Raw genomic sequence first — 24,629 nt, forward strand, 5'->3', positions numbered from 1 at the left:
TCCGTACCCTTATCTAGTGACACTGCGCAAGCGACAAACCCGCCGAGATGACGAGAAACATTCCATACCCTCCTCCATCACCATTTGCAGTGCATGGTTTACAATTACTTTGCCTGGACATCCACTTTCGCAGGGCGGGATGGCGACCATTTTAAATGCAGAGCATTTCTTAGCCTCGCCTCTTCCTGCGTCGGATGGCGTCCACAGCTCCGCGTCCGCAGCAGGTGCGCCTCTCCTCCTTCCCTCATCTCTCTCAACCGCAGCAGCGCGGTGGGGCGTGGAAGGGCGCGCGCTGCTTGCGCATGCGCGCTCTCCCCCTCGTACTGCTCTCCCTCTACTGCGCGCGCTGCAAACATAAAGCGGCTAGCGGTCGCTCGTGCTTGAGTCACTGCGTTGCTCCTTCCTTCTTTGGTTGACGCTCGCTCCACCCTAACGCGACTTTACTCTCCTCTCTCTACCCCAAACCAACACCAACGCAACTACGACCCAACTACCCACCCTAACGCGATTTTACGCGGCGTTAACGACCCCCAATGCTGTGCATTTACTCGTGTTCGCCTCGCGGGAAGGCGCGTTTTTTTTATTTCTTTTTCATCGTTTTGTCGAAAATAAGACAGACCGCACATGCATGGTATACGCGGTTGAATATTGTTATCATAAGTTTAGAGAAAAATGAAGACAACAGATTCGATATGGCCAGATAACCCAGTGGCCATTCATTCGACGCGTTTCATACGCCACATGCTGTTTATGCACCATAAGATACTTGAACACCTTGGCTGCCGTGATTCTGATAGAAGGGAAAATAGGTGTTGCGCTTTTTGATTTGGCGTGTGCTGGACGACAACAAACGGCAACAGACACCGCGATGAATTAGATATCTTGACTCATTCCGGCACCAGATGTTGCTTGCAAAGGTTCGTGTACAGCCGGACTGGGCACGAACCGCAATAATCCATCATCCAGTCCCGTCATACACAGCCATATCATTGGGTCGCTGTCAACCGTCGAATATAGTTCTGTCACGCATTGGCACGGGTTGATGCGTTAAATTGTCGCATCTAAGACAGCGCGTCATTGCAAGCATATTACAACGATACATTGTTTTTTTAACAGGTTTTTTTAACACGAAAGTGTTTTATTTCCGGATACACGAAGATTTCGCTGACGTCATATCCGTCACGGAAGTGACGCCTGTACAACGAAGCAAGCGGCCTGTAAAGGGTGCACCCCTGCACACAGGGTCTTCTTGCGGGCAAGCAACCTTTAGTACCAAAGAAAGAAAGTACATCAGAAAGGAAAATTTCTACGATAATTCCCAGGGCAGTGCTTTGCTTTTTGAGGCTAGAGCAGGTTGCCTGCGAACTAAGAGTTTTGTGGGGAAGTATTCACAAAATGATGGGGCATGCGTGGTCTGCGGAAAAGAAACAGAAACTATGCGGCACATAGTGTTAGAATGTGAGGGTATCCATCCAAATCTACATGAAGGGAATATTGGGCTTCCAGAAGCCCTAGGATTTAAGGGTATCAGAGAGGAAGTTAACTTCAAAGCTGTCGAGGGGACGAAAAGAAGATTAGAATGCTGGTGGACGAAAAGCAGAGATGGGAATATTGCCTAGGACAGTTGCCACCTGTAACAGGGAAAAAAAAGTATTTTGTGCCTAATAAGCTTTAGTGTCTGTTCTAAGCAGGGCTATAATTAAACCAAGAGTGTAAAACATGGTTATATTAGTCCTTTTTGGTAAGATGACATGTCATCACCCTCCTTCAAAGGGGAAACCAATATCAATCATCATCATCAGTACGTTATACTTATGGTTGCTTGTTTTCGGGTTTTATATTTTAATACGAAAGTGTTTTATGCCGTGATACCCCAAGATTTCACTGACGTCATATCCGTCACGGGAATTACGCTAGTACACCTTTGCCGAAGCGATCCGCCAGCAGGATGTCGCTCGCCAAGCACACCCACAAGACAGCCGCCGACCCGCAAATCATGCTAAGCTGCACATTTCGCTGCACATTTCACCTTCGTGTTTTACTGATTCCTTTGACAGGGGAATCAACCAGTTTTTTTTTTAATTTGGCGCTTAGATGTGCGTTCAGACCACCTCTACAGTGAGGTTATTCGCCCAGGGTGCCACAGAATGACGTGGTAACTATTTGTCGGTGGCCTAATTAACTAAAATTGAATAATTAACTTTTTAGCGGCTGCAGTAAGCAGGCATGTTTGTATTGAAAAATTGAACGCAACCGTGTTTTCACGCAGTTTCCTTTGGCAGAATTCTTCTATCGTATCCATACTCCGAGATATCGCACTGCGAAGTTTAATTACCATTCGCATGATTACGCGTGCAAGGCAGTGGGGACCGGCGCAAAGCTCCTCCCTTTTGTGACGTGCCTGCTGCGTACGGTGTTTAGTTTGAAAACGGGGCGGAGGCATAGGAAAAAGTGATAACTCGCACCCTTTCAGTCTTGGCTAGCGTTATCGCAATCTACAGCACTCGGAACCGCTATCGAAACACAGAACAAATGGGAGGAGCTTCGCGCCGGTCTTCACGGTCTAGCATGCGTAATCATGCGAACGAAAATTAAACTTCGCAGTTCAATATCTCGGAGTACGGATGCGCTAGAAGTATTCTGCCAAATAAAATTGCGTAGAAGCACGACTGCGTCTAACTTTTCAATACAAACATGCCTGCTCATTGCAGCCATTAAAAAGTTAATTATTCAATTTTAGTTAATTAAGCCACCGACATCAATAGTTACCACCTCATTCTGTGTCACCCTGAGCGCATAACCTCACTGTAGATGAGATTTTCACGTACATCGAAACCCCGAATTAAAAAAAATAACGTGTCGACTTAACTTTGATCATGGTGTAGAACACGGCTGATTGCAAAATAGACGACAATATTTTATCCAACTATAGCCCAGCCACAAACCCTCCTACGACAATATTTAAAACCTCGAATTCCCCCCAACCCCCACCACAAAACGGCTCCAATTTAGAGCCGTGACTTGTGAGAATGTATGCACACTATATAGACCATCAGTCAGCAGGGTTTCAACATCGAATCTTCCGCGTAAAAAATGTTGACTCGATGCGCGATTTCCCATTTTTGTGTATAAAAGTTTCCCGAAAAAGCTAACAGCAGATCATCGAAGTGCAGGAAAACGATGCTTCTGCTTCTGAACATGCGCCTTTAAACTTTTGTGCAGTTCCGATTCAAGTGTTTACGCATGCACCTTGATTTAGACACCGCGAAAACGTCTCTTTTACTTACAGTGCCCGTACCACGGTTGTCGCGTAACAAAATAAAATTCTTTGACCCGTCCATTTCGCTGCTTCCACTGTTTGAAATGTGCCAACCAGCCCGAATTTCTACTGTGTTGGTGTAATCTTAGTTTCGACCCGTTTGCCATCGGCTCTCCAAATTTCAGGCAGGCGGTAACAAAGGCTGCACAAATGTTTGACTATATATCCAACCGACATATCAATATACGAATTTTGCACGTTGGACAGCCTGAAAGCTACAACGGGCGTAAACGCATTTTCATCTAAATCGAAGTGAGACGGATTTTCCGTAAAACTTTCGTCGCTGCATTGACGGAGGGCACTGCAGCGCTCACAGCTATGGCACTAGAGTAATTTTAACTAAACAAATACGTTTAACGGATTCCACGCTTGCATTGTTTGTAATGCTTTTTCTCTCCTGAACGCAGGCGCATACACGCACACTGCTGTAATATTCGAACTAAGGAGGTCATATTTTTTGGTTGTCTGATGCCGGGTGCTTACTGAGAGATCATTTAAACTCGGCGCCTCTCGCCAGCTTTCATGAAACCAGAGCCCTTCAATGCTAGGACTCTGATGAAACTGAAGAGCTTCGGAAGGGTTACGATATTCGGCTACTGTAAACTCGAGGCTACTCGTGCACATAGTCGCCCCAGTGTCGCTCATCCGCACCCCTGTAGAGCTCCCCATTTGCTTGACATAGGCTTTCTTTTACAATTTTGAAACCTTTATTGAAAGTGACAAAACATTGGGCCCATCTCCCCGGAAGGGGGACTCGAGTAAATGTGTCGCATAGGGGGTGGGTGTATTGCGTTAACGTTTAGTGTTTGGGGAGTTGGTGGTAGTGAATGCGTTGTATCAGCAGCTTCTTGACGTAGTTTGAATGAGTCAAGGATATAAGGCGCGTTCGTAGCCTCCCATTCTGTGTCGGCTTTGTGGCGCAGTGGGTAGAGCACCATGTACATTGCGTTCCGCCAGCAGGGTCGAGGGATCGAAACCAGGCGCCGGATAGTATTTTTTTTATATAGTGTAGGGAGAGGGGTGCGGACTACGACCACGGACGTCAACGCGGGTGACATCGTGAGTTACTGAAATGCTCTGCATTTACAAAATTACACCATCTCCCCGAAAGGAACTATGTGGTGATGCAAAGCAGAATTGTCGGCGTCCATTCAGCTTATCGGACGGTGCAGCGTGTCTCAACCGAAGCAGCAACTGAGGAAGCGGCGCGCGCGGACCAGGTTTAATATATATAGAGCAGATGGAGTGGAGAGGAGGAGATGAGAGAGGAGACGCGCACGCGCGCTTATCGCGCAGCTGGCGTGTTGCCGTTATGTAGAGTGATGTGGTGTTCATTAGCGCCAGAGGGAATTCAACGTCTGGGTCCACATCGGTGGCAATGGCACGCAAGTACTGTTGTGTTACGGTGAGTAGGCGGTGGTGCTCGAGGCGCCGAAACTCGTCCATCATGTTCTTGTCGATGTTGTCGTCTCTGTGGTAGAATAGGTAGTCTCCGTCAGCGTTGGTGAGGTAAAGGTTGTTGACGTTGGTGCACCGGCTGAGAGAAACGTACACGCCCTCGTCTTCGCAGCTTTGTCTTCTTCTCCTTCTTCTTCTTCAGCGGTTCCCCTACCGGAAGATGACGACGGTGGTTGAACGTGAAGCTATCTCGTGATGGATTCTTTGGTTCGCCAACCCCTAGGGGTATCCTGCCAAAATCATCCTCAGAAGCGCTCCTCTTCGCAGCTTTGTCTTCTTCTCCTTCGTCTTCAGCGGTTCCCCTACGGGAAGACGACGACGGTGGTTGAACGAGAAGCTATCTCGTGATGGATTCTTTGGTTCGCCAACCCCTAGGGGTATCCTGCCAAAATCATCCTCAGAAGCGCTCCTCTTCGCAGCTTTGTCTTCTTCTCCTTCGTCTTCAGCGGTTCCCCTACGGGAAGACGACGACGGTGGTTGAACGCGAAGCTATCTCGTGATGGATTCTTTGGTTCGCCAACCCCTAGGGGTATCCTGCCAAAATCATCCTCAGAAGCGCTCCTCTTCGCAGCTTTGTCTTCTTCTCCTTCGTCTTCAGCGGTTCCCCTACGGGAAGACGACGACGGTGGTTGAACGAGAAGCTATCTCGTGATGGATTCTTTGGTTCGCCAACCCCTAGGGGTATCCTGCCAAAATCATCCTCAGAAGCGCTCCTCTTCGCAGCTTTGTCTTCTTCTCCTTCGTCTTCAGCGGTTCCCCTACGGGAAGACGACGACGGTGGTTGAACGCGAAGCTATCTCGTGATGGATTTTTTGGTTCGCCAACCCCTAGGGGTATCCTGCCAAAATCATCCTCAGAAGCGCTCCTCTTCGCAGCTTTGTCTTCTTCTCCTTCGTCTTCAGCGGTTCCCCTACGGGAAGACGACGACGGTGGTTGAACGCGAAGCTATCTCGTGATGGATTCTTTGGTTCGCCAACCCCTAGGGGCATTCTGCCAAAATCATCATCAGAAGCGCTCCTCTTCGCAGCTTTGTCTTCTTCTCCTTCGTCTTCAGCGGTTCCCCTACGGGAAGACGACGACGGTGGTTGAACGAGAAGCTATCTCGTGATGGATTCTTTGGTTGGCCAACCCCTAGGGGCATCCTGCCAAAATCATCATCAGAAGCGCTGCGGACGGGGCGATAGCAACGTACACGCCCTCCTCTTCGCAGCTTTGTCTTCTTCTCCTTCTTCTTCAGCGGTTCCCCTACGGGAAGACGACGACGGTGGTTGAACGCGAAGCTATCTCGTGATGGATTCTTTGGTTGGCCAGTCCCTAGGGGCATCCTGTCACAATCATCATCAGAGGCGCTGCGGACGGGGCACGGACGCGGGACATCCCCCCGAGCAAGAGACGCTAACATCCTCCTCTAAAGTTTTCAGTTCGTCGTTTCTATTGACGTTCAGCTTCGCGTGCCTTCGTTGTATCAGTAGATTCTTGACGTAGTTTGAATGAGTCAAGGACTTAAGGCGCGTTCGTAGCACTTGCTCCTGTCTCGGTTTTGTAGCGCAGTGGGAAGAGCGCCGCGTACCTCCCGTTGCGGCCAGAGAGTCGTGGGATCGAAACCGGGCGGCGTATTTCCAAACGCTTCGCTGCACAGAGCACTCATGTGACATGTCTGTCCACGAGATGGAGAACGGTAATTCAACGTGGTCATTGGCTACGCCCCAAACCTAAAGCGACCTAAAACATACCAAATCACCATTATTAACAAAAACGACGCGTAGATTTTGGTTTAGAAAAAAAAAATTAGAAGAAAAGGCAACGAAAAAAACAACTGAGGGATAGACCTTCTGGGGCTCGAACCCAAGCCGTCAGCGCCACTACTCAGTGCCACTACCCACTACCATCTGTCCGATGGTAGTTATATTCTGTTACTTCTCCTAGCATTTCGTTTCCTAAGCTGAAGGAGACATTCTGGGCATGCTTATTCCTCATTAATTTAGACTTATTCATATTTATTTTCGGCCCCACGACCGTGTTTTCTGACTGTAGTTCCTCAAGTAAGTTCCTCTGCTTGAAGTATACGGTGCACGGTGGGAAATAGCAGGGGAAAAACAGTGGGTTGCGACGTAAAATGTAGTGGAGTGTCCCAGACTGATTTTGCTTATATTAAGTGGGAATGGGAAATAAAAGAGATCGCAAGGAATTTGGTCTTAAGTTAGCGGGAGAGGTCCAAAGAGGATCTGTATATCGGTTCCTAGATAAAAAAAAAAAGCAAAGCGAATTGTATGCTACAGCAAGTAATGCTAGAAGCAAACGACGGAAACCCCAGTCCTTTGCAGGTCTGTACCGAGATTCCCAACCCGTGTACTCCACTGCAACGCAAGGCTTAACCATTCGTAGATCTGGAAAATGAATTAAGAGAGGAGGGTCCCTCTCGAAGGAGTACACTGTTTCCGGAAGGCAGAACTTAAAGCCGGAACCCCACTCCCCGATAGCGCAGTGACCGCACTCCTCTACGTGTTCATTCCCAGTCTCGCGGTATTGTAGATATGGAAAAAAAAAAAAAAAAAACACGCCGAACAGCCCAGAAACAAGTTTCTTCTCTTCACGGTCGCAAAAATTGACAACCCAGCTGGAGGATCCCGTCTATGTCCGCCTTAACAAAGCCAAACGGAGGGAGGGGTTAACGACGCAGGCGACGCGAAATACTAGTAAAAGAAATATACCAAGGCGAGAGAGAGAGAGAGAGAGAGAGAGAGAGAGAGAGAGAGAGAGAGAGAGAGAGAGAGAGAGAGAGAGAGAGTACATTTATTGAAGAAAGGTACTCCACATAGTCCGAACTACGAAGATGTTTAGGATCGCTCCTCTTGCTTCCTCTCCTTTTTTCTTTTTCGGGCAAGGAGGAGGTAGGAGAGGAAAGGGTACACGGCGCGTCGACGTTAATCAGACCTCCTCCAAGCGCAGTCATCCGGCCACGCCGCAGCATTGAGGCAACGCCACGCAAGAGCGCCGCTGGCTATCAAAGAAGGAGAAAGGGCAGAGAAGGGGAGGATGATCGCGCAGAGAAGAACAACGATAAAAAGCGGCCCGACCAGAGACGACGTGCCTCCTCGCAGCCGCAGAACCGACCCTCGCCGTGCCAACTCAGAGCGACGCGCGCCCGAGAAAGAGGAAGTGATCGCTCGGCTGCTGCTGCACGCGTCGGAACAACGTGCACCCGCTCTATTGGCACAGCTTCCAGGATTATCCGACGACCTGCCTGGACCGAGCACCTGACTGCCGGCGTCGGTGAACACTCCTGGAAACAACGGACTTGCGAGCAACGCGGCTGAAGCTAACGGAATCGGCGATCCCCGCGTGTCAAGCCCGACCCCGCAAAGCAACGCCTCTGACGGTAGGCCCCTTCCGCCGCCTGCCCCTCGGATTTTCTCTTCTCGGCGATGGTGTACACCCGTGTGCACGCTCGGGGCGGTGCCTCGCAATTAGCCTTCGCCGTCATGTCGCTTTCGCCTTCTTGGCGAAAGCTTCCCTGCCATGTCTGTGACGAAAGGAGCGCGTGTTACGCGAGTTGCGGGTGGTGCAGCGGGTGGCATTCAGGTCAGCCGAGATTTAGATTTAATCGGAGTGAGCATGAACTCGTCCTCACAACCGTGCTCACGACATTATAAGTGCGTGATATGAGAAGAGTGGCTTATGAGGTCTGAGCCCCTTCCAGTGAGTATGGTTCATCAACATGATCCGACTGACGCGTCTTAAGCCCCATTGGTCAAGCTGAAATTCAGGCTGAACGCACCTTAGCTGTACACATAAGGCCCCTGTATTAAAAAAAAATACAGGGGCCTTATATGCACTGCAGGAGCGCGTCGTAGCGGACGGTACAGCTTCGGCCACCGGAAATACCCACCTTACAAATATTTCGAAAAATCATCATACTGAAACATCGAGAGAAGTGGATCTCTTGTAGAAGATTTACTATAATTGGAGGTATAACAGATTTCTTTCTCGATAATTTTAAAAACCTTCAAAAACAATGTCTCCGTCTCAGACAAGACGTCCGCAGTATGGTTGCTATAGAGACAGCAACAGCTAAGTGCATGTATTTTGAAGATAACCTATGTTAAAACATCGTATCAGGCGTCAGTGGAATTAATCGACAAGGACATCTAGATAATTCAGGAATTGTTTGTTTGCTTTTTATGGTAGAGAACGTTCGTCTTCACCATTTTATCCGTCGCCCAGCAGAGGATGGTGACATATTCCTCATTGCACTGAAATACCCAAAAGGCGTACTCAACTGTCATTTTGGACTTTTTGTTTTCTTTCCGCGTTTAATTTTTACAACCGCGCATGAATTGTACCTGTGCGCGGATTAACTGTACCATTAACACAAACATTTTTCCACCTCCCGCTACGTGTGCTATAGTTGCTTCCCAAACGAGCTGCTATTCGCAGCTCGGTGATTGTGTGCACCTGTGGCCTTGTGCGCACATTTGCCTTTTACTGGCCATGCATATCACGCACTGGATCGTTAGCAATGCTTTAGAGGCGCGCATACGATTAAAAAACACACGGAATACTTGCTACACCGTCGGTGTACCAAGTATTCCAGAAATGGAAGGTCAACTAAAATATTTACTCTCGCCTTGGTTTCACGACAAACATCGTTAATTTCAGTGAAGCTGCCATTGGAAATAGTGACATCCGCACTCTAAATACATCCGAGACATGCCGGGTAGAGTTTTGGCGGCGCGTTGAGTTTCAGCGTCATTTGCGTGAACACGAGAAGCATGGCGTCCAGTTCACGCTCGAGAATGGTTCGACGGCAACGGACATGCAGTGATAGTGAAACGATATGAACGAGCACCGTACAACCCTGGGCCTCTGCTGCGCAGTTCCCGAGTCCGACGCTTTGAGCCGCTGCGCATGTTCTTCGGGAGAAGTCCCTACAGTTCTTGGTGCCCAAGAACAAGAACTTTACTGAGTGTCGTCGTAAGCAAGGATTCTCTGCAGGTGCCACAAAAACGCCGGCATAGCGCATGCGCGCTAAGCAGGGATTTAGACACTCCCATACCCCCTTCCCCCTAAAAAAAAAATCGACACATCCACAAAATCGAAATTCTGGATAAACCCCTGGCACGAAGTTCTTCCGAGGTCGTCGTGGTAGCGCACGTGATCTTCAATGCAGTGCCGTGTACAAACTGAGCACTTTTACTGAAGCAACAACGAGTTTTTCCTTCTCTGCAACGTTGCATTGTTAAATAATTAGCAATTGTTAAAAAAAGTGCTGTGCTGTGCAGTTTCACTGGGCATGCTTGGACATAACTGCAAAACAAAAGTACAAGACTCAGAGTAAATTAGTGGATACTTTTACGTCAGCTGTGACTGCAAATACCCTCTCGTTATCACTTTGTTAAAAATCGAAGGGGTTCTCAACCATACGATTACGATGGCGATAGATGCCAATAGTTCGAAAATTTCAGATTGACGCTGTTGCCGGTTCTTTGGCAGGCATCACATGTCCTTATATATTTTTTTTCGTTTAAAAAATAACCGCAGCTCCATCCACTCTTTACGCGAGTGAGAAGGGAATCTTGAGGCGGGGAGTTTCCTCCTCATTGTTTCGGATGACACACGACTGTTCGTCATGATTCCCGGAGCGGGCAGAGCCACGATGTACCTACGCACGGACTTTTTCCTTGGAAGGCATGCATATTCTACGCTGGACAGCAGCGTCGCAATTACAAGCTACTAAAACAATAACCCTGAAGTTTAATTTTGTCCACGGTGCAGTTGGAAAATAAGAGGCCCCAAAAAGTTTGCAGACGGAGAGATAACCGTTGCTAGCGCTGAAGAAACGGTAAGACAAGGCGGTGCTGCGAATTTCAGCGTCGCATACACATGCGATGCTCGGCGAACTTGCCATCGCAGCCAGGCAGTGCTGGCACTAAAGCAAGTTACGCGTTCCTTATATGTTTTAGAGCAGAAAACGAAAAGACGTACGCTGTGTCTCCGTCCTCGTCTTGTAGCCGTATCATCCAATCACGCAGACGCGTGCGCAACACAAATATTAATGTACACTGGCGTCGCTCTGCGCCAACGACGCAGAAACAATTAACGCCCGGAACGCGGCATCCGACAAGTATGAGCTTCCGTGTAACGTGATTGTCGTCGCCTGCAGCCATCTCCCGAACATGTCATGAGACGGCGAAAGAGATTACAGCGGGTCCTGCCTTGGCGCCGCGTGTGTACATGCAGGCAGTAGGATGAGCAGCGGCGCGCAGACGGTGTTCGTGACGGGCGCAGCGGGCTTCATCGGGAGCCACACGGTCATCGAGCTGCTGCGGGCCGGATACAAGGTCATCGGCATCGACAACTTCGCCAATGCCGTCTCGGGTAAGCACCGTCGCCGGCAGCTGCATGCATGCGGGCGGCAAAATGGGGATGGAGACTACGACGGCGCGCTGTCTACGACCGTGGTTACTACGCTGCAGCTGTACAACGTGACGGCCGACACAAAAGAATCACGCGGCCAGCCTTGAGTGGGAACAGACGTTCTCACCCTTCCAATAAAAAAGCCCAGTACCCCCCTCCCTGAAACAAGTGAGCACTGCTATTCGGACCTATTTTGACTCAGAGGCGGGTTCTGAGAGATCTTCTAGGGTGCGAGGTGGATAGCATGTATACTGGATTTTCTACACTGTTTTAACGAACAGTCTCTAAAAGGAACCGAGCTCGTGGGGATGCAGATCGCGTAAAGTCAGCTCGTTAACCTCGCCACCCTTTCACGGGTACTCAAGTTTCTGGCTATATTCCATTACGAATCATTAAGTACCACTTTTCAATGGGACGTGGTGGCCGATATACATAGCAGCGTTCCTGCTGGCGCGCGTGAATTCTGAGGATCAAAAATGGATTGAATAGTAATACAAAGGCATCAATAGGTGACCGGTAGAAAGCGCAAAGGCTCATGGGTACATTGTCTGCTCCCACGGAGCCCCGCCACTTCCGGTTCGAGAGCTCTCCTGGCCTCCCGTAGGCCGGCGGCTTTCACGCGCGCGTATCCTTGTTGTTTATCTGTTTCCACCGAAAAAAAAAAAAAAAAAACACTCATGCACCGCACATTAAATGAATAGCTGCGAGAAATTCTACTAGGGGCTCCTCTACAAGGTAAGCACTCTGTGATAAACAACGCGCACACGCGCACGTGAAAGCCGCCGGCGTACGGGTATAGTGCCTGGAATATACTGGCAGTATATTCTAGGCACTATAGTACGGGAGGCCAGGCGAGATCTCGAACCGGAAGTGTCGGGAGCAGACGACGTGCCCATGAGCCTTTGCGCTTTTTACCGGTCACCTATAACATACAAAATCGCTTGGATAGTCTTCCGTTCAACATTTTGCCTTTTGGAAGCGCTGCGCCGATGGCCAGAAGAGGCGGGGTCAACAGGAGAAATTTTTCCGGCACACCGCTATTCGGCAACCCGGGAAAATGCAACCGGATGAGTCGCACGGCGACACAAAGCGGCCACGTTATACTATGCAGTGAAGATGATATATAACAACCTATGCTATATGGCCCAGCGTAGATATTATAAACAAGGAGGAACGGAAAAACGGCGGAGTCTCTCTCGCAGTGATTAAATTAGACGACAAAAAGTATACACACGTTAGGAAAGAAATGCCGGTGTATCAGGAAAGAGAACTGACTTTCTTTTGTTTTTCAGCGAATATGCGCTCACGCGACAACATAGCGACTTTTTGGGAGAGGGACAACGAGGGTACATTCACGGCTTTTCGGCGCTCTATTTCTGTGGCCTCAATAATGTCTTTAGTTATTTTCGAAAACTAGAGAAGTATTGCAAGTTGGGCGAGTTAGAGTGACATCTTTAATGAAACCAGAGTGATAGGGACGAAGACAAAGAATAAGACAAATCAAGATGTCAAAAACATCTCTGTGTCAAAGAGCTGACCCATATGTGATGGTTTGTGCCGGTGTGTGTGGTTTATAACTTCACACGTGTATGGTGCACTCTCGCATCCGGGGCTCGCGTGCGAACTCCGCATGCAGCTCTATCAGGTCGGAACGCAGGTCGCAGTTCTCAATCACGCGCGCCCTATAGACCTGCGTTGTCACTGTGCACAGCATTAGCAGCAAATAGTGGTGCCGTATACGCAGGCGAGGACGGCCAGGCGGCCAGCCTGGTGCGGGCGCAGGAGCTGACGGGCAGGAAGATGACCTTCTACCAGTGCGACCTGCTCGAGAAGGCCTCCCTGGCCAGGATATTCGACAAGGTATGACGATGTACGCCACATACCATCGGCCCTTCCTCCTGGTGGTGGTGGTCTCCTTTTTCCACAGCGTCGATCAGATGCTTAGAGCAAACTCCCGGCTAAAGCGCGTCTTCCGCACGCAAAGAACCCACCGCAATTCCAGCGCAACAGTTCGCGGCAATGTAACGAAATTTGGCAAGCACGCGCGCACGAGAAAGGCCCAGAATATTTCCTTTATGCATCAAGACGGAATGAGAGTAATAAAACTCCCGTTCGGACAAAGGGAAAAAATTACACCATCTTCCCGTGGGGAACCATGAGGAGGATGCGAAGCATCATGGGGGTTGAAGTGTAAGTTCCATTGTGTTGCCGTTATGTTGTTTCATTTATCAGAGCACGAATGGGAATGTAGTGTGAACCCCCATGTAGAGACAGCGAAGAGACCGACATCCGCGTTACCTGATCGAACACTTCCTGGTGCTCGTCTTTCTTTATTGCGTGCTCACGCTCCTACCCCGCTGCCCGCCCTATTCGTCCTCTTCTCTGGTTAAGCTGCAAGGCGCGTGGCGCTTCCCGCCACAGCTTTCCCGCGGGAAATTCAACATCCTCCTCTACAGTTTTCAGTTCGTCGTCTCCGGTGACGTTCAGCTTCGCGTGCCTTCGTTGTATCAGTAGCTTCTTGACGTAGTTTGAATGAGTGAAGGACACAAGGCGCGTTCGTAGCACAGTGGGAAGAGCGCCACGTATCTCCCGTTGCGGCCAGAAAGTCGTAGGATCGAAACCGGGCGCCGCCTAATTATTTCTTTTTATAGTGTACTGCGCTGACGTCAGGGCCGGTCAGGCCAAACGCTGACGGGGCTGAAGAGACGCGCATGCGCAGTAGAGTGCGGACGGCGGACAACGACAAGGGAGGGAGGGAGGGCCACAGCCCGGAGCATGAGATGCTTCGCATCTAAAAATGGCCGCGGCTTAGCTCACCTAACCTTGGATATGCGAAGCAAAAGCTGGGCTTAGTCTGTTTGAATCTTGGTTTCGCTTGGCTGACCTTTGATGTAGCTGTGTTGCCGACCACGGCTCAACGCCGTTCGGTCCCGTGCAACGCTCACAGGAGGTGGCCAGCCTCGCTTTTCATTGGAGGCGAACGCGGTATTCCTCTTCGCCGGACGCAAGATGAGTCACGTAGCCCGAGACGACCCAGCGGCGCATGCGTGGGAGGCGACGGGTTTGGTCGGCTGCCGATCAGCTGAGCGCCCGCGAGCCGCTCAGCTAACGACTGAAAACGAGGCCTTGTGCGCAGCGCCGAAAGCGGGCCCGGCGAATCACGCGATGCGCTTCAAGGGGTGTGTCGCAGGGGGGGTGTTTGATGTCAAAAGGCGAATTTGCGAATCCGCGGCGAAACCGCTGGCCGAAAGTAGTAAATCGTTGCTTTAAAATGGAAACTTTTTTGCAGTACGCCGGGACGAGAAGCTTTAGCGAGTATGGCGCAACCCTTGACGGCAGGCGCGGTGTCATGCAGGCTACACCACGAGAACGCGCCATTTCGCCGCCAGGACTCCTAACATGTGCTTGCGAGGCCGAGCAACAACAAATAATTTAACAGCAGTCACTGACCCGTAACGACGATTTGAGTTGCAAAGTTGCGAGGCACGGTTTAAACTAAGCCTGAGTAACAACGAAACTATGAACCGCAGAAAATAATGGCCGCCACGAGTGGAAACTGTTCGTCATGGAATAAATGCTGCATTCGTCCTACACGTCACAATTCCGCAGCCCGATCGGCGCGGCGGATGCCGCAAGCGTTCGCCATCAGCGCGGAGTCAGACGCGGTGGACGCGGCCAATGCCAGCAGTGCGCGCCTTACCGTTCCACCTGGAGCCAGCCCGCTAACGACTCTTCAGCCGTTTACGATGATAAAGCTTGTTTCCGGAACGAGAGAATCGAGGACGTTAGTGTCGGCCGATGCGCGGCCACATTTACTCGCACTTCGCACGGTCGGCTTCGCGCAGCGACAAGGAATCGTGGGACCTGCGCAACGCAACTTTCTTTTCGTATCGTGCCCTGTCGACATCGCTTCGCGTTCAGGAAGATCCGCGGCGGGCGTCAGGGCATTAGCGGCGCTGCTGTTACCGATGGCTACTACGGGCGAATCGTGGCAACGGCTGTCACGGCGCCGGTCCTCTGCTTGGTCCCTTCGGAAGTGCGACATGATGGCGCCCTACTTCACACGCAAAACTTCGCCAGCGCCCGCTTATTCCGTTTTCGTTTGGAACACGCCGATTTCTTTACACGATGTTTATTAGTTATTATAGACGCAGCGAGAATTGAAAGGCGCATCTGCATGAACATCAAATCCTAAGCAGGCTCAGTGCTCGCAACCAATTAGATGCATCCCAGTTGACCAAACAGCCAAATACAGCGGTTGGTGCCGCCGGTGGAGTCGAGTTTTCTTGTGCATTTGGAGCCGCTGGCGACTGCTCGAGGAAGAATCTTTTGTTGTATTATTCTCGCCCCTCTCCGACGCCGTTTTGGACCTAGACAGCTACTCTTGCACTCTTAACAAAAAAGGTCGTAAAAAGGTAGTAACGGCCGTATTTACTAACACCTTACGAACCTTACTACTCCGCGGTTTTGTACGTAGGCTCTGACACTAACAACGGCATGGTTAGTAAATTAACTGAGTGTAGGAAGTGGTAGCACTAGATTAAGGTCGTGCTTATGACTAGGTTGTGCATGGCCAGTTAGTAAACGCATGTAGCTCAGAAAAGTGCTATCGCTGGGACTTTACTAGTGGGGGTAGTGGTGCTTACTGCCTGCTTCGGTTAGTAATTTTGACAAGTGCTACATTTACTACCTCCAGTTACTAAGTACCTAGTGTATACTGGGACAAGTAACTTGTTAGTATTCCATTAGTGAATGCTCCGACCTTTTTTTTAAGAGTGTGCCCCTTTTTTTTTTAATTAATCGTACGAGGACGTCCAAATGTACATGCCGGCTTCACTGCTAGACACCGGTATCCTGGAAAAGTAGGCTTTACTGCACTACACCAATGCAGTGCAAGAAAAACTGATTTACGATGTTCACTAAAATGCCTGTAAAGTGTGCTCGACTCCGATACGCATAGCGATTTGGATCTTCATATCAAGTCAGTCTAGTGGGCTCAACAGCTATGCACTGACAGTCTTTATAGACGGCTTTACTACTCGACACACCTGCACTTCTGAGAAGATATCTTCCCAGAGGCAACACAAGCAGTCTTGTATGAAAACATAAAGGGCTTAGGCCTTTTTGCTAGAACACGTCAGAACTGAGACTGCCATGTCATGCGCGCACACGAGAGGCTTCACAGACCATGACCATGAGCGAAAATTTGGGCTGTACTTGTAGCTAAAAGATGCTACAAATGAAAAACTGTGCAGTTGATTCTGAATAGATTCATTGATTACTGGCGCTACCTAACAGTCAACAGTCACGTTGCAAGGGTCATGCTGACTGAAGCAGTGCATGGGTTGGCATGGCAGAAATTGAAAGCGTGCCCAGTTAACCGGAACGAGTGCCAATAAATTACGAGACTGACGTGACTACAACGGTCTTCCCGCAGCACAAGATCGACTTTGTGATCCACTTTGCTGCCATGAAGGCCGTGGGCGAGTCCATGCAGAAGCCGCTCTTCTACTACAAGAACAACATCGTCAGCACCATCAACCTGCTGGAGGTATGTGCCTTTGTTGCTGCTGGGTGTGCTTGCACCTGCCGTGTCAGCTGCATGCAGTGGAAGGAGTAATTATGGCTCGAAGTGTAGTAACCTGTATGTGAGCACCCTCAGCATTAACACCGCCCTGGAACGGTGTCAAGTTCAGCTAGCAGATAACTCCTGCATCCTGGGGCGTGTCCGTACCTCTCTATATGCGCACCAAAAGTTTGACCATGCTGGATTCTCAGCAAGTCCCTTCCCGACTTTTTGTAGGCTTTATTTCTTGTGACTGCGCCGACTCTAGGGCAGTTTGGTAGACAGCAGTATGCATATATAACTCCCCACATTTATTTTGTTTGCACAGTATTAGCAGGTCTTGAGCGATAAAATGTCCACCGATCAGGTTGCGACAAACTTTACCCTGTCCAATGGTTTCACACTCTAGTGTCCATACAGTAACCTGCAAAGCATGCTTCGCTGCAATCATGTGCACAATGAAAGAAAGCCAACTTTATCATGCACGCTGGGGCTGAACATCTGTGGATGCGTGCATTAGGGTGCACAATATGCACCCCAGTGAAGCAAAAATGCAAAACGGAAATGTGCATAAAAAAAAACTTGGTTGATGATTGCGGTACTCCCTAATGCAAAATTTGCACACAGGGCGAACTATAATAGTCTTCTAGGTGACAATGCATACCCGCTGCATCTCATGAAGTGATTGCCGCATCAGCAAACACGCGAAGGCGCGCGATATACTCTGCCGTCTCGTAGCGTGTCGCCACAGGGGTCAATGTCTTGCGCCATTCACCATACTTCCATCCTCCACTTTCCTGCTTGCTCTGTCTTCGCTCTTGGTTATCTCGTAGTGCATCGCCGCCGGATACAATGTCTCGCACTGTCTTGGCGTACTCCCCTCCTCCTCACATTTTCACCATACCGTATTCCTCCACTTTTCTGCTTGTTCTTAGTGTCATTAGATAATGTACCAGAGTACCTCTACTGAGGCGCGCAAGGCAGCAACGGCGGCCATTTTGGCGTTTATCATTGTTGCCAGATTGCCGTGTCTACGACCTCGCTGCTAACGTTAACTGGATCGTGTTAAAAACACAGCCGAAGATGCAGCAGAACGGCATTTTCAGACGGACTAAGTTCTGCTGCCGAAACGATGTCAGTCGTGCAGCCGCATAGCAGGTAGGACAAGCTAAGACTTTCTAGAGTTGACCGACTAAAATGCATAAACACAACAAAATGGCGGCGCCCATGAACCGCCACCATGTAAACAAATGTCATGCGATGCGAACTGACCAATGATGGCGGCGGTGGCACAAAACAATAGGAGAAAAGAGTGCCGATACTCTGTAATCTTATCTAGTGACACTACTTGTTCTATTGTTTGTCTTTAATGTGCCCTGCATTTGCTCAGTTACAACGAGGGGTGACGGTGCTGCGAGACCACGGGAGCGGGCACTTAAGTGCTGCGAATGAAAACCCACTTTGTGAAATAATCACTTATGTAACTGTCACATCCAAGCAAAATCCCAGCTTCACGAGGCGCACAAGAAAGCGTCAAGGCACCGACAAAGAACGGCAGAGTATTTACAGCTACCGTTACCATTTTAACCCTTATCATAGCATTGTGAACATCAAATACCCACAGGAACTGGCCCCTTTTAGCTGCTTGACTGTTGTCAGCAGTGCCACCAACTGCAAGGCAGCTTAAAACAAAAGCAAGCATCTCTACTCTGATGACTCGCCCTCTCTGGTTGCAGGTGATGAAGGAGCACGGGGTGTACAGCATGGTGTTCAGCAGTTCCTGTGTGGTGTACGGCAACCCCCAGTACCTGCCCATCGACGAGGCCCATCCCACTGGGAACGTGACCAATGTGTACGGCAGGACCAAGTACGCCATCGAGCAGATGCTGGAAGACATCTGCAAGGCCGAGAAGGTCAGCAAACACCCCGCAAATGACAAGTGAATGCTGCTGAAAAGCATTTTGGAGACCCACCGTGGTGGCTCAGTGGCTAAGGCGTTGTGCTGCTGAACCCAAGGATGCGGGTTCGATCCCCGCTTTTCTGATGGAGGCGAAAAGCGAAAACGCCCGTGTGAGATTTCGGGGCACGTTAAAGATCCCCAGGTGGTCAAAATTAATCCGGAGCCCTCCACTACGGCGCGCCTCGTAACCTGTGGTTTTGGCATGTCAAACCCCACAATCAATCAAGAAGTAAGTAAGATCCAGTATGGCACGTGTGTGGGGCTAGAAGCATCTCCGAATAGCACTGGCAAAGAACTACTGATTTGTCTCTCAAGCACAAACACAAAATGTCTGGAACTGTTGAACAGGCACTCCACCACTGTTGCCAACGGAGTGCATGCACGACGTCAAAATGCAACCTACAATTCAAAGGCTGAAAGGTATGAATTAAAGCCCAGAACAAATGAAGCCTGCTGCACATTTCTGACAATAGAAGTGGATTGTGCATTCCACGGTTGTTTGAATGGAGTGGCAGAAATTTTGTTCATGTATCTGAAATGTGAGGGAGTGGGAAATCGTGAACATCTTAATGAAGCAAGACAAGAAACAACTGTTATGGAGTCTGTCCAACATACAATTGTGTACATCAGTTTTCCAGGACTGTGCTTGTCTGCTTTACAATTGTGTACATCAGTTTTCCAGGACTGTGCTTAGTAGCTGTATTTAAGGTTGCATAAAAGCTTTCACAACTCAACTGCACGTGACCTAGTACTGACAAAAGATTGCAGCAATTTGCTGCACTGTAAAGTAGTTCTATAAGAAAAAAGTACGAAAAAATTTGTTCTGAAATAAGCTCACTACCTAGACCATGAACTGAAGGAATATTTACAAAATCAGCCAATATGTTTCAGAAAATTGGGGCCATAACGTGTACCTCCGGAAATCTGGGGGGGTGGGTTTCAATATTTCCTACGCAGATGAAAGGTGCAAGCCCGACCTAGTTGGTGCTCTATTAACCATCCAATGGATCAGAAGTAGGGACAGAGGAGAAAGGGTGTTGAGTGTAGCTTCCTCCCGGTCCTCATCTGTGCTGTTGCACTGAACACACACATTGCCCCTCCTCCTTTTTTAAACGGCAGCAATGGAACATCATTGCCCTGCGCTACTTCAACCCTCTTGGGGCGCACCCATCGGGCAAGATTGGGGAGGACCCCATCAGAGCGTTCACCAACCTGATGCCGGTCATTGGAGAAGTGGCTCAGGGAAAGCGATCCGAGCTGGCAGTTCTCGGTGGGGACTACGACACCGAGGATGGAACAAGTGAGCCCCTCCCTCGATACCCACCCACATCTGCCGCTAAAACCACTGTGCTTGCCCAAATGCAGGCGTGCGAGACTTCATCCACGTCATGGACCTGGCTACCGGGCATGTAGCAGCCTTGGAGCGCTTGGAACAGAACCCCCGATACAAGGTAGCCATTTCTGGCCAACACAGCTTGACCCGCGGCTTCTGGAAATTAGAATGTGGTTGAAATGTGAGGGCTAGCATGCCAAAGCTTCACCCAGGATGCAAATGTGCACACCAACCGTACTTACTTGAATCTAACGCGCACTTTTTTTCTGGAAAAATCGAGTACGACTCAAAACTGCAGCGCTGTATCGCCATCGACGTCTCAAGGTGTCCGCTTGACTACTGAACGCGTAGCCAGCGCTTCGTAGTCAGCGCATGTTTGCCTTTATCGTCTGTGGAGTCTTTTTTTGCGTACCTCTGTTCTTTCCGCCATGGAATTTCCTACTTCGAAGACACGGATCCCAATGCTGCGTTTAAGAAGAAAGTAATCTTGTGTGCGGAAAGCGATGGAAATCGGGCCGCGTCCCGTGTGTTTAGTGTTCCGGGCACTTTCGCGCGGGACTGGCGCAAACAGAAAGAGAAAATTTTCGCAAGCAAGGTGGCACGGAAAGGGTTCAGTGGACCAAAGAGGGGGCGATATCCCCAAATAGAAGACCCGCTGGCAGAGTACGTGCAGCAACAGCGAGCTGATGGGGCAGCGACGGCGCTGCCCCGGACCATGGTCGTGGTGACTGTCGTGCTGGCAATAGCCGGCACATTTCATTTCATGCCACCTTTGGAATAAACCTTGCTTGTTCCAAGTGAGAAAAAGTTACATTTTTGCATTAAATAATGAAAGTCTAGTGTGCATTACAATCGAGGACATAGCGTCGGACTGTGAAAAACGGGTGCGCGTTAGATTTGAGTAAATACGGTAGTTGGCCTGCAAGACAGGAGCAGAATTTCAGGCGTCTGCAGCCACTGGAGTGGGGCATTACAATGCATAACAACTTTCTCCTCCCAGGTGTACAACCTGGGCACCGGCAAGGGCTACACTGTGCTCCAGCTTATCGACGCCTTCGAGAAGGTGACCGGAAAGAAGGTGAGAACAGTGTCCCTGGTAACTGGCGCAGAGGGATGTGGGCTGACGAGACCTTGCCTGCGCAGATCCCCTACAAAATCCACGACCGTCGCCTCGGGGACATCCCGGCCATCTGGGGGGACTGCAGCCTGGCAGAGAAGGAGCTCCGCTGGAAAGCGCAGTTTGGCATCGAGCGCATGTGTACGCACTTTTCTCCTCCTCCTCATTACGCTTGAATGGCATACACTAACCTACGCATAGAAAGCGGCGGTGTGCAAGGATGCACCTGCGGGGCTCCGCCGGCGAAAGCTTTGTTTGCAACTGCAAGATTCACAGCCCTTGTCAGATGGCAGGATGCCCTAAAGAAAGTAGCCGTATCTTGAGACGTGGATAAATTACTTCGTTAGAGAAAATACAACTTCGTTTAATTTGAAAGAACTAGGATTCAGTATCTGACTCAGCTCCATTACAGCCACAAAAGATGATTTTTTTAACGAAAAAAAAAAGCAAGAGTTTTCAAATTTTGCGCCACAGTAACGTGTTAAGAGCAAAAATGAAGTCATACAGGCCAACAATGAAACAATTTTCAGTGTGTGAACTGCACGTTAGCATTCAAGTGATGCGGTCAAATGGAACTAGAGGCCCCATTACAGACGTCCAGTCATGTGTCGTCGCGACAGGTCAGTTAGGCGGCCGCCAACCGCACAAACAAGGTTCCGTGACGTCATAGAAAGTTGCGGGAAATTGGCTAGGGGGTCGCGACTGCTTCACAAGTTTTCTTTAATATGTCCGTTATTTTTCGAAGATTGCGATGATATTGGCATCATTGTTATCGGGACTAAGCAGTCTTTCTATACACCCAACTTGTATTTTGTCTTCATGGCTCCTTTAAAAGCAAAGGCGGCCGCTCAAATGGGGGGTATTTACATGAAAAGGACTGACAAGTGCCCACTCTTAAAGGAGCACTGACACGAAAATTTTATGTTACACTTTTATTGCTTTTATCGATGCTTAATGGTCTGGCGAACCTGAAACAGCACTTCAGATACTTCAGCGCACAATAGTTAATTACATTGAACGACCTTAAAATCGTTTATTCCAAATTCCTGCGCTTTCATCCCGAATGGCGCATACGACCGAATCCTGGCCTGACCTCACCGCTTTGTGCGGACGTTACCGGCGCCCACTTGAGAGGGTGTTGTGCCCGCTCGCCGCTCGTGGGGCCGCGCGCATGAAGTGATGTCACTCCTTTTGGCTTTCATGGGGTGATGTCATGCTGATGTCCATTTGCTGAGTGCCGCTCCGCGTGCTGCTCCGTCAGCGTGATAAAGGAGATCCAATTGAAGTATGTTCTTCGCGTCGCAGGCCGCTCATATTTCAGCCAGGGTATTCTGTTGAGTGAAGGCAGCGAACTGTGCAATAATATTAATGCCGAAAATTGGTGTCAGTGCTTCTTCAACTAGCTTTCTAGGCAAGCCAAGCCATTACATGTTCTTTTGTATAAAGGTACAGACAACATATTTTCGTCAAGTATATGTTCTAGAGCTCACATAAAAGCCACCGTTTTATTTAAAAAGGTAACCACAAGCAATTTATAAACAAATTGGCAGAAATAATTTTAATCTGGCACTAAACTTTCCAAAATCTCAAGGGTGGCGGATTGTAGCGCAGAATCTTAGCGCTACAATATGTGTCCCGGTCACGTGACCTGCAAACCTTGCAGCTACTGAAACTGCTTAAATGTTTATTCACTTACTGAAAACCGTTTAGCACAAGTATGTGTGCAAGTTTGAAGTGCATATGTATTTTTAAACATTCTTTTGAACATTCCTGAAAATACCAGTTTCAAAAGTTCTAGGCACTAACAGCAAAACCGTTTCGGATTAGGGTGTGTGAAGTGATGCCCTTTCACTTCAGATAAAGAAAATATACTCGACAAAAATCACTTCTGTCTCCTTAAGTGTCAACAGGTGCTTTACGTGAAACCCCACAAAGCCATTCAAAACCAAATCAACCAGACTACAATGTACAGCATCTCTTAACTTGCACAATGTCTTATCTTGGTGTCAGGGTGTTCTGCTGCTCTGTACACGTCTAGTTTGCACAGCCCTTGCGTTTCTGTTGAACACACGACAATTAATCCAACAAGCAAACAACCTTGTCTAGACAAAATGAGGACACCTAGCCTGGTGGACCAAGTTCACTCTGCCTGTTTGAACAAAATTGACAACATAATCTGTGGTTAGCTACTAAGTTAGCAATGTGCTTCGTGATTAATCAGCTTCCTTTCATTGCAGGCGAGGACTTTTGGAGGTGGCTGACGTCCAACCCCGCTGGTTACCGCACCGACAACCCACTTCCAAGCTTCAAAATCACCATTGCTGAAAAAGGAGGGGCCGGCGATTCTTCCACCCTTGCACAGGAACTTGACTGTGACAAGTGATCGTGCTGGCGAGCATCTCAGCTTCAGGGGCCGCCCAGGCTTTCAGTATTTATACACTCGCAGCACATTACATTCCATTTGGTCCGAGATTCACAAAGGCCCACCTGCCGGTCAGGTCGCTTCCATCTTCCGAGCTGGTCACTTCTATTTTTGCACAAGAATAAAAACCACACCCCAGTATGCAAGCTTGAACCCAAAACTGTGTCTTCCTTCTCGTGCCATGATATAGCACTGTGTGTTCCATTCATACCTTTATAAATTAAGCCCTAGTCTGCTTAGTATTATTTTTCCAAGCCAAAACGGCATCTTCACTTCGCAAGCCACGATACAACTTTGCATTACAGTTGAACCTCCATATAACAAACCTCGATTTAACAAAATTCGCGATATAACAAATTTTTTAAACATTTCTACCAAAATTTTGCTAGATGCATGTATTTTTATCTCGATTCTACGAAGCAATTTCGTGTGGCGCTTCCGATTTAACGAAGTCATGGCAAGAAAGCAAGAACAAAATTCCGGCCGAGGCACGTTTTATTTTGCCCCTCGGAGCCTACATTGAAAACATTCAGTACTCGCATTGACTCTGAAATGGCTAAAATGAAAGAAAAGCGGTGAAATCTGCGGTTGACAACAATTAAGAGCGATAAAAGAAGCTGCTCAAACCGCTAGCGGTCATGGACGGTTTAATAGTGCGGCCACCATTTTGACATCTCCAGCATTGCCTACGCCACCGCCCTACTTCAAGCTTTTCTTCTATGCGTACTTGCGCACGGTGCTCCTGCTCTAGGCTGTGCTCGCCAATTAATATTTTGTTCGCACATCATTAGGTGAGTCTTGTAAGCAGCATGAGCACTCCAAGGGAAAGAAAAGTGTTCCGAACAAGAGCCTGAGGAAGTGTCGGTGAAACCGACGGCCACCGAAGCGATGGATGCCATCGACGTTCTGTGGAGGCACGCAGGTGCACACGAATGTTTTAAGAGCAAGCCTTGTTAGCGCTGTCAGCATACGAGCGTCACGTAAAGCCCACCCTGGTCAAGAAACGCCAAGCACTGCTTACGGACTTCTTCACTACG

The 24,629-nt window shown here is 49.1% G+C and overlaps 1 protein-coding gene across 1 annotated transcript; it reads left to right on the plus strand.

Moving 5' to 3' along the window:
* The first annotated feature begins 7,850 nt into the window (after positions 1 to 7,850).
* On the plus strand, positions 7,851 to 23,752 carry LOC144162993 (UDP-glucose 4-epimerase-like). Its single transcript, XM_077693759.1, has 10 exons — positions 7,851 to 8,156; positions 11,018 to 11,155; positions 12,939 to 13,054; positions 16,632 to 16,745; positions 18,497 to 18,673; positions 19,840 to 20,020; positions 20,086 to 20,171; positions 21,054 to 21,131; positions 21,197 to 21,311; positions 23,408 to 23,752. Exons 2-10 carry the CDS (start codon positions 11,026 to 11,028, stop codon positions 23,551 to 23,553), a joined length of 1,143 nt encoding a protein of 380 aa, XP_077549885.1. The 5' UTR covers positions 7,851 to 8,156; positions 11,018 to 11,025; the 3' UTR covers positions 23,554 to 23,752.
* Positions 23,753 to 24,629: the final 877 nt, after the last annotated feature.

Source organism: Haemaphysalis longicornis, unplaced genomic scaffold (assembly GCF_048455015.1).
Source record: "Haemaphysalis longicornis isolate Haplotype H1 unplaced genomic scaffold, Haemaphysalis longicornis Haplotype H1 scaffold_12, whole genome shotgun sequence".
NCBI classification, from domain to species: Eukaryota; Metazoa; Arthropoda; class Arachnida; order Ixodida; family Ixodidae; genus Haemaphysalis; species Haemaphysalis longicornis.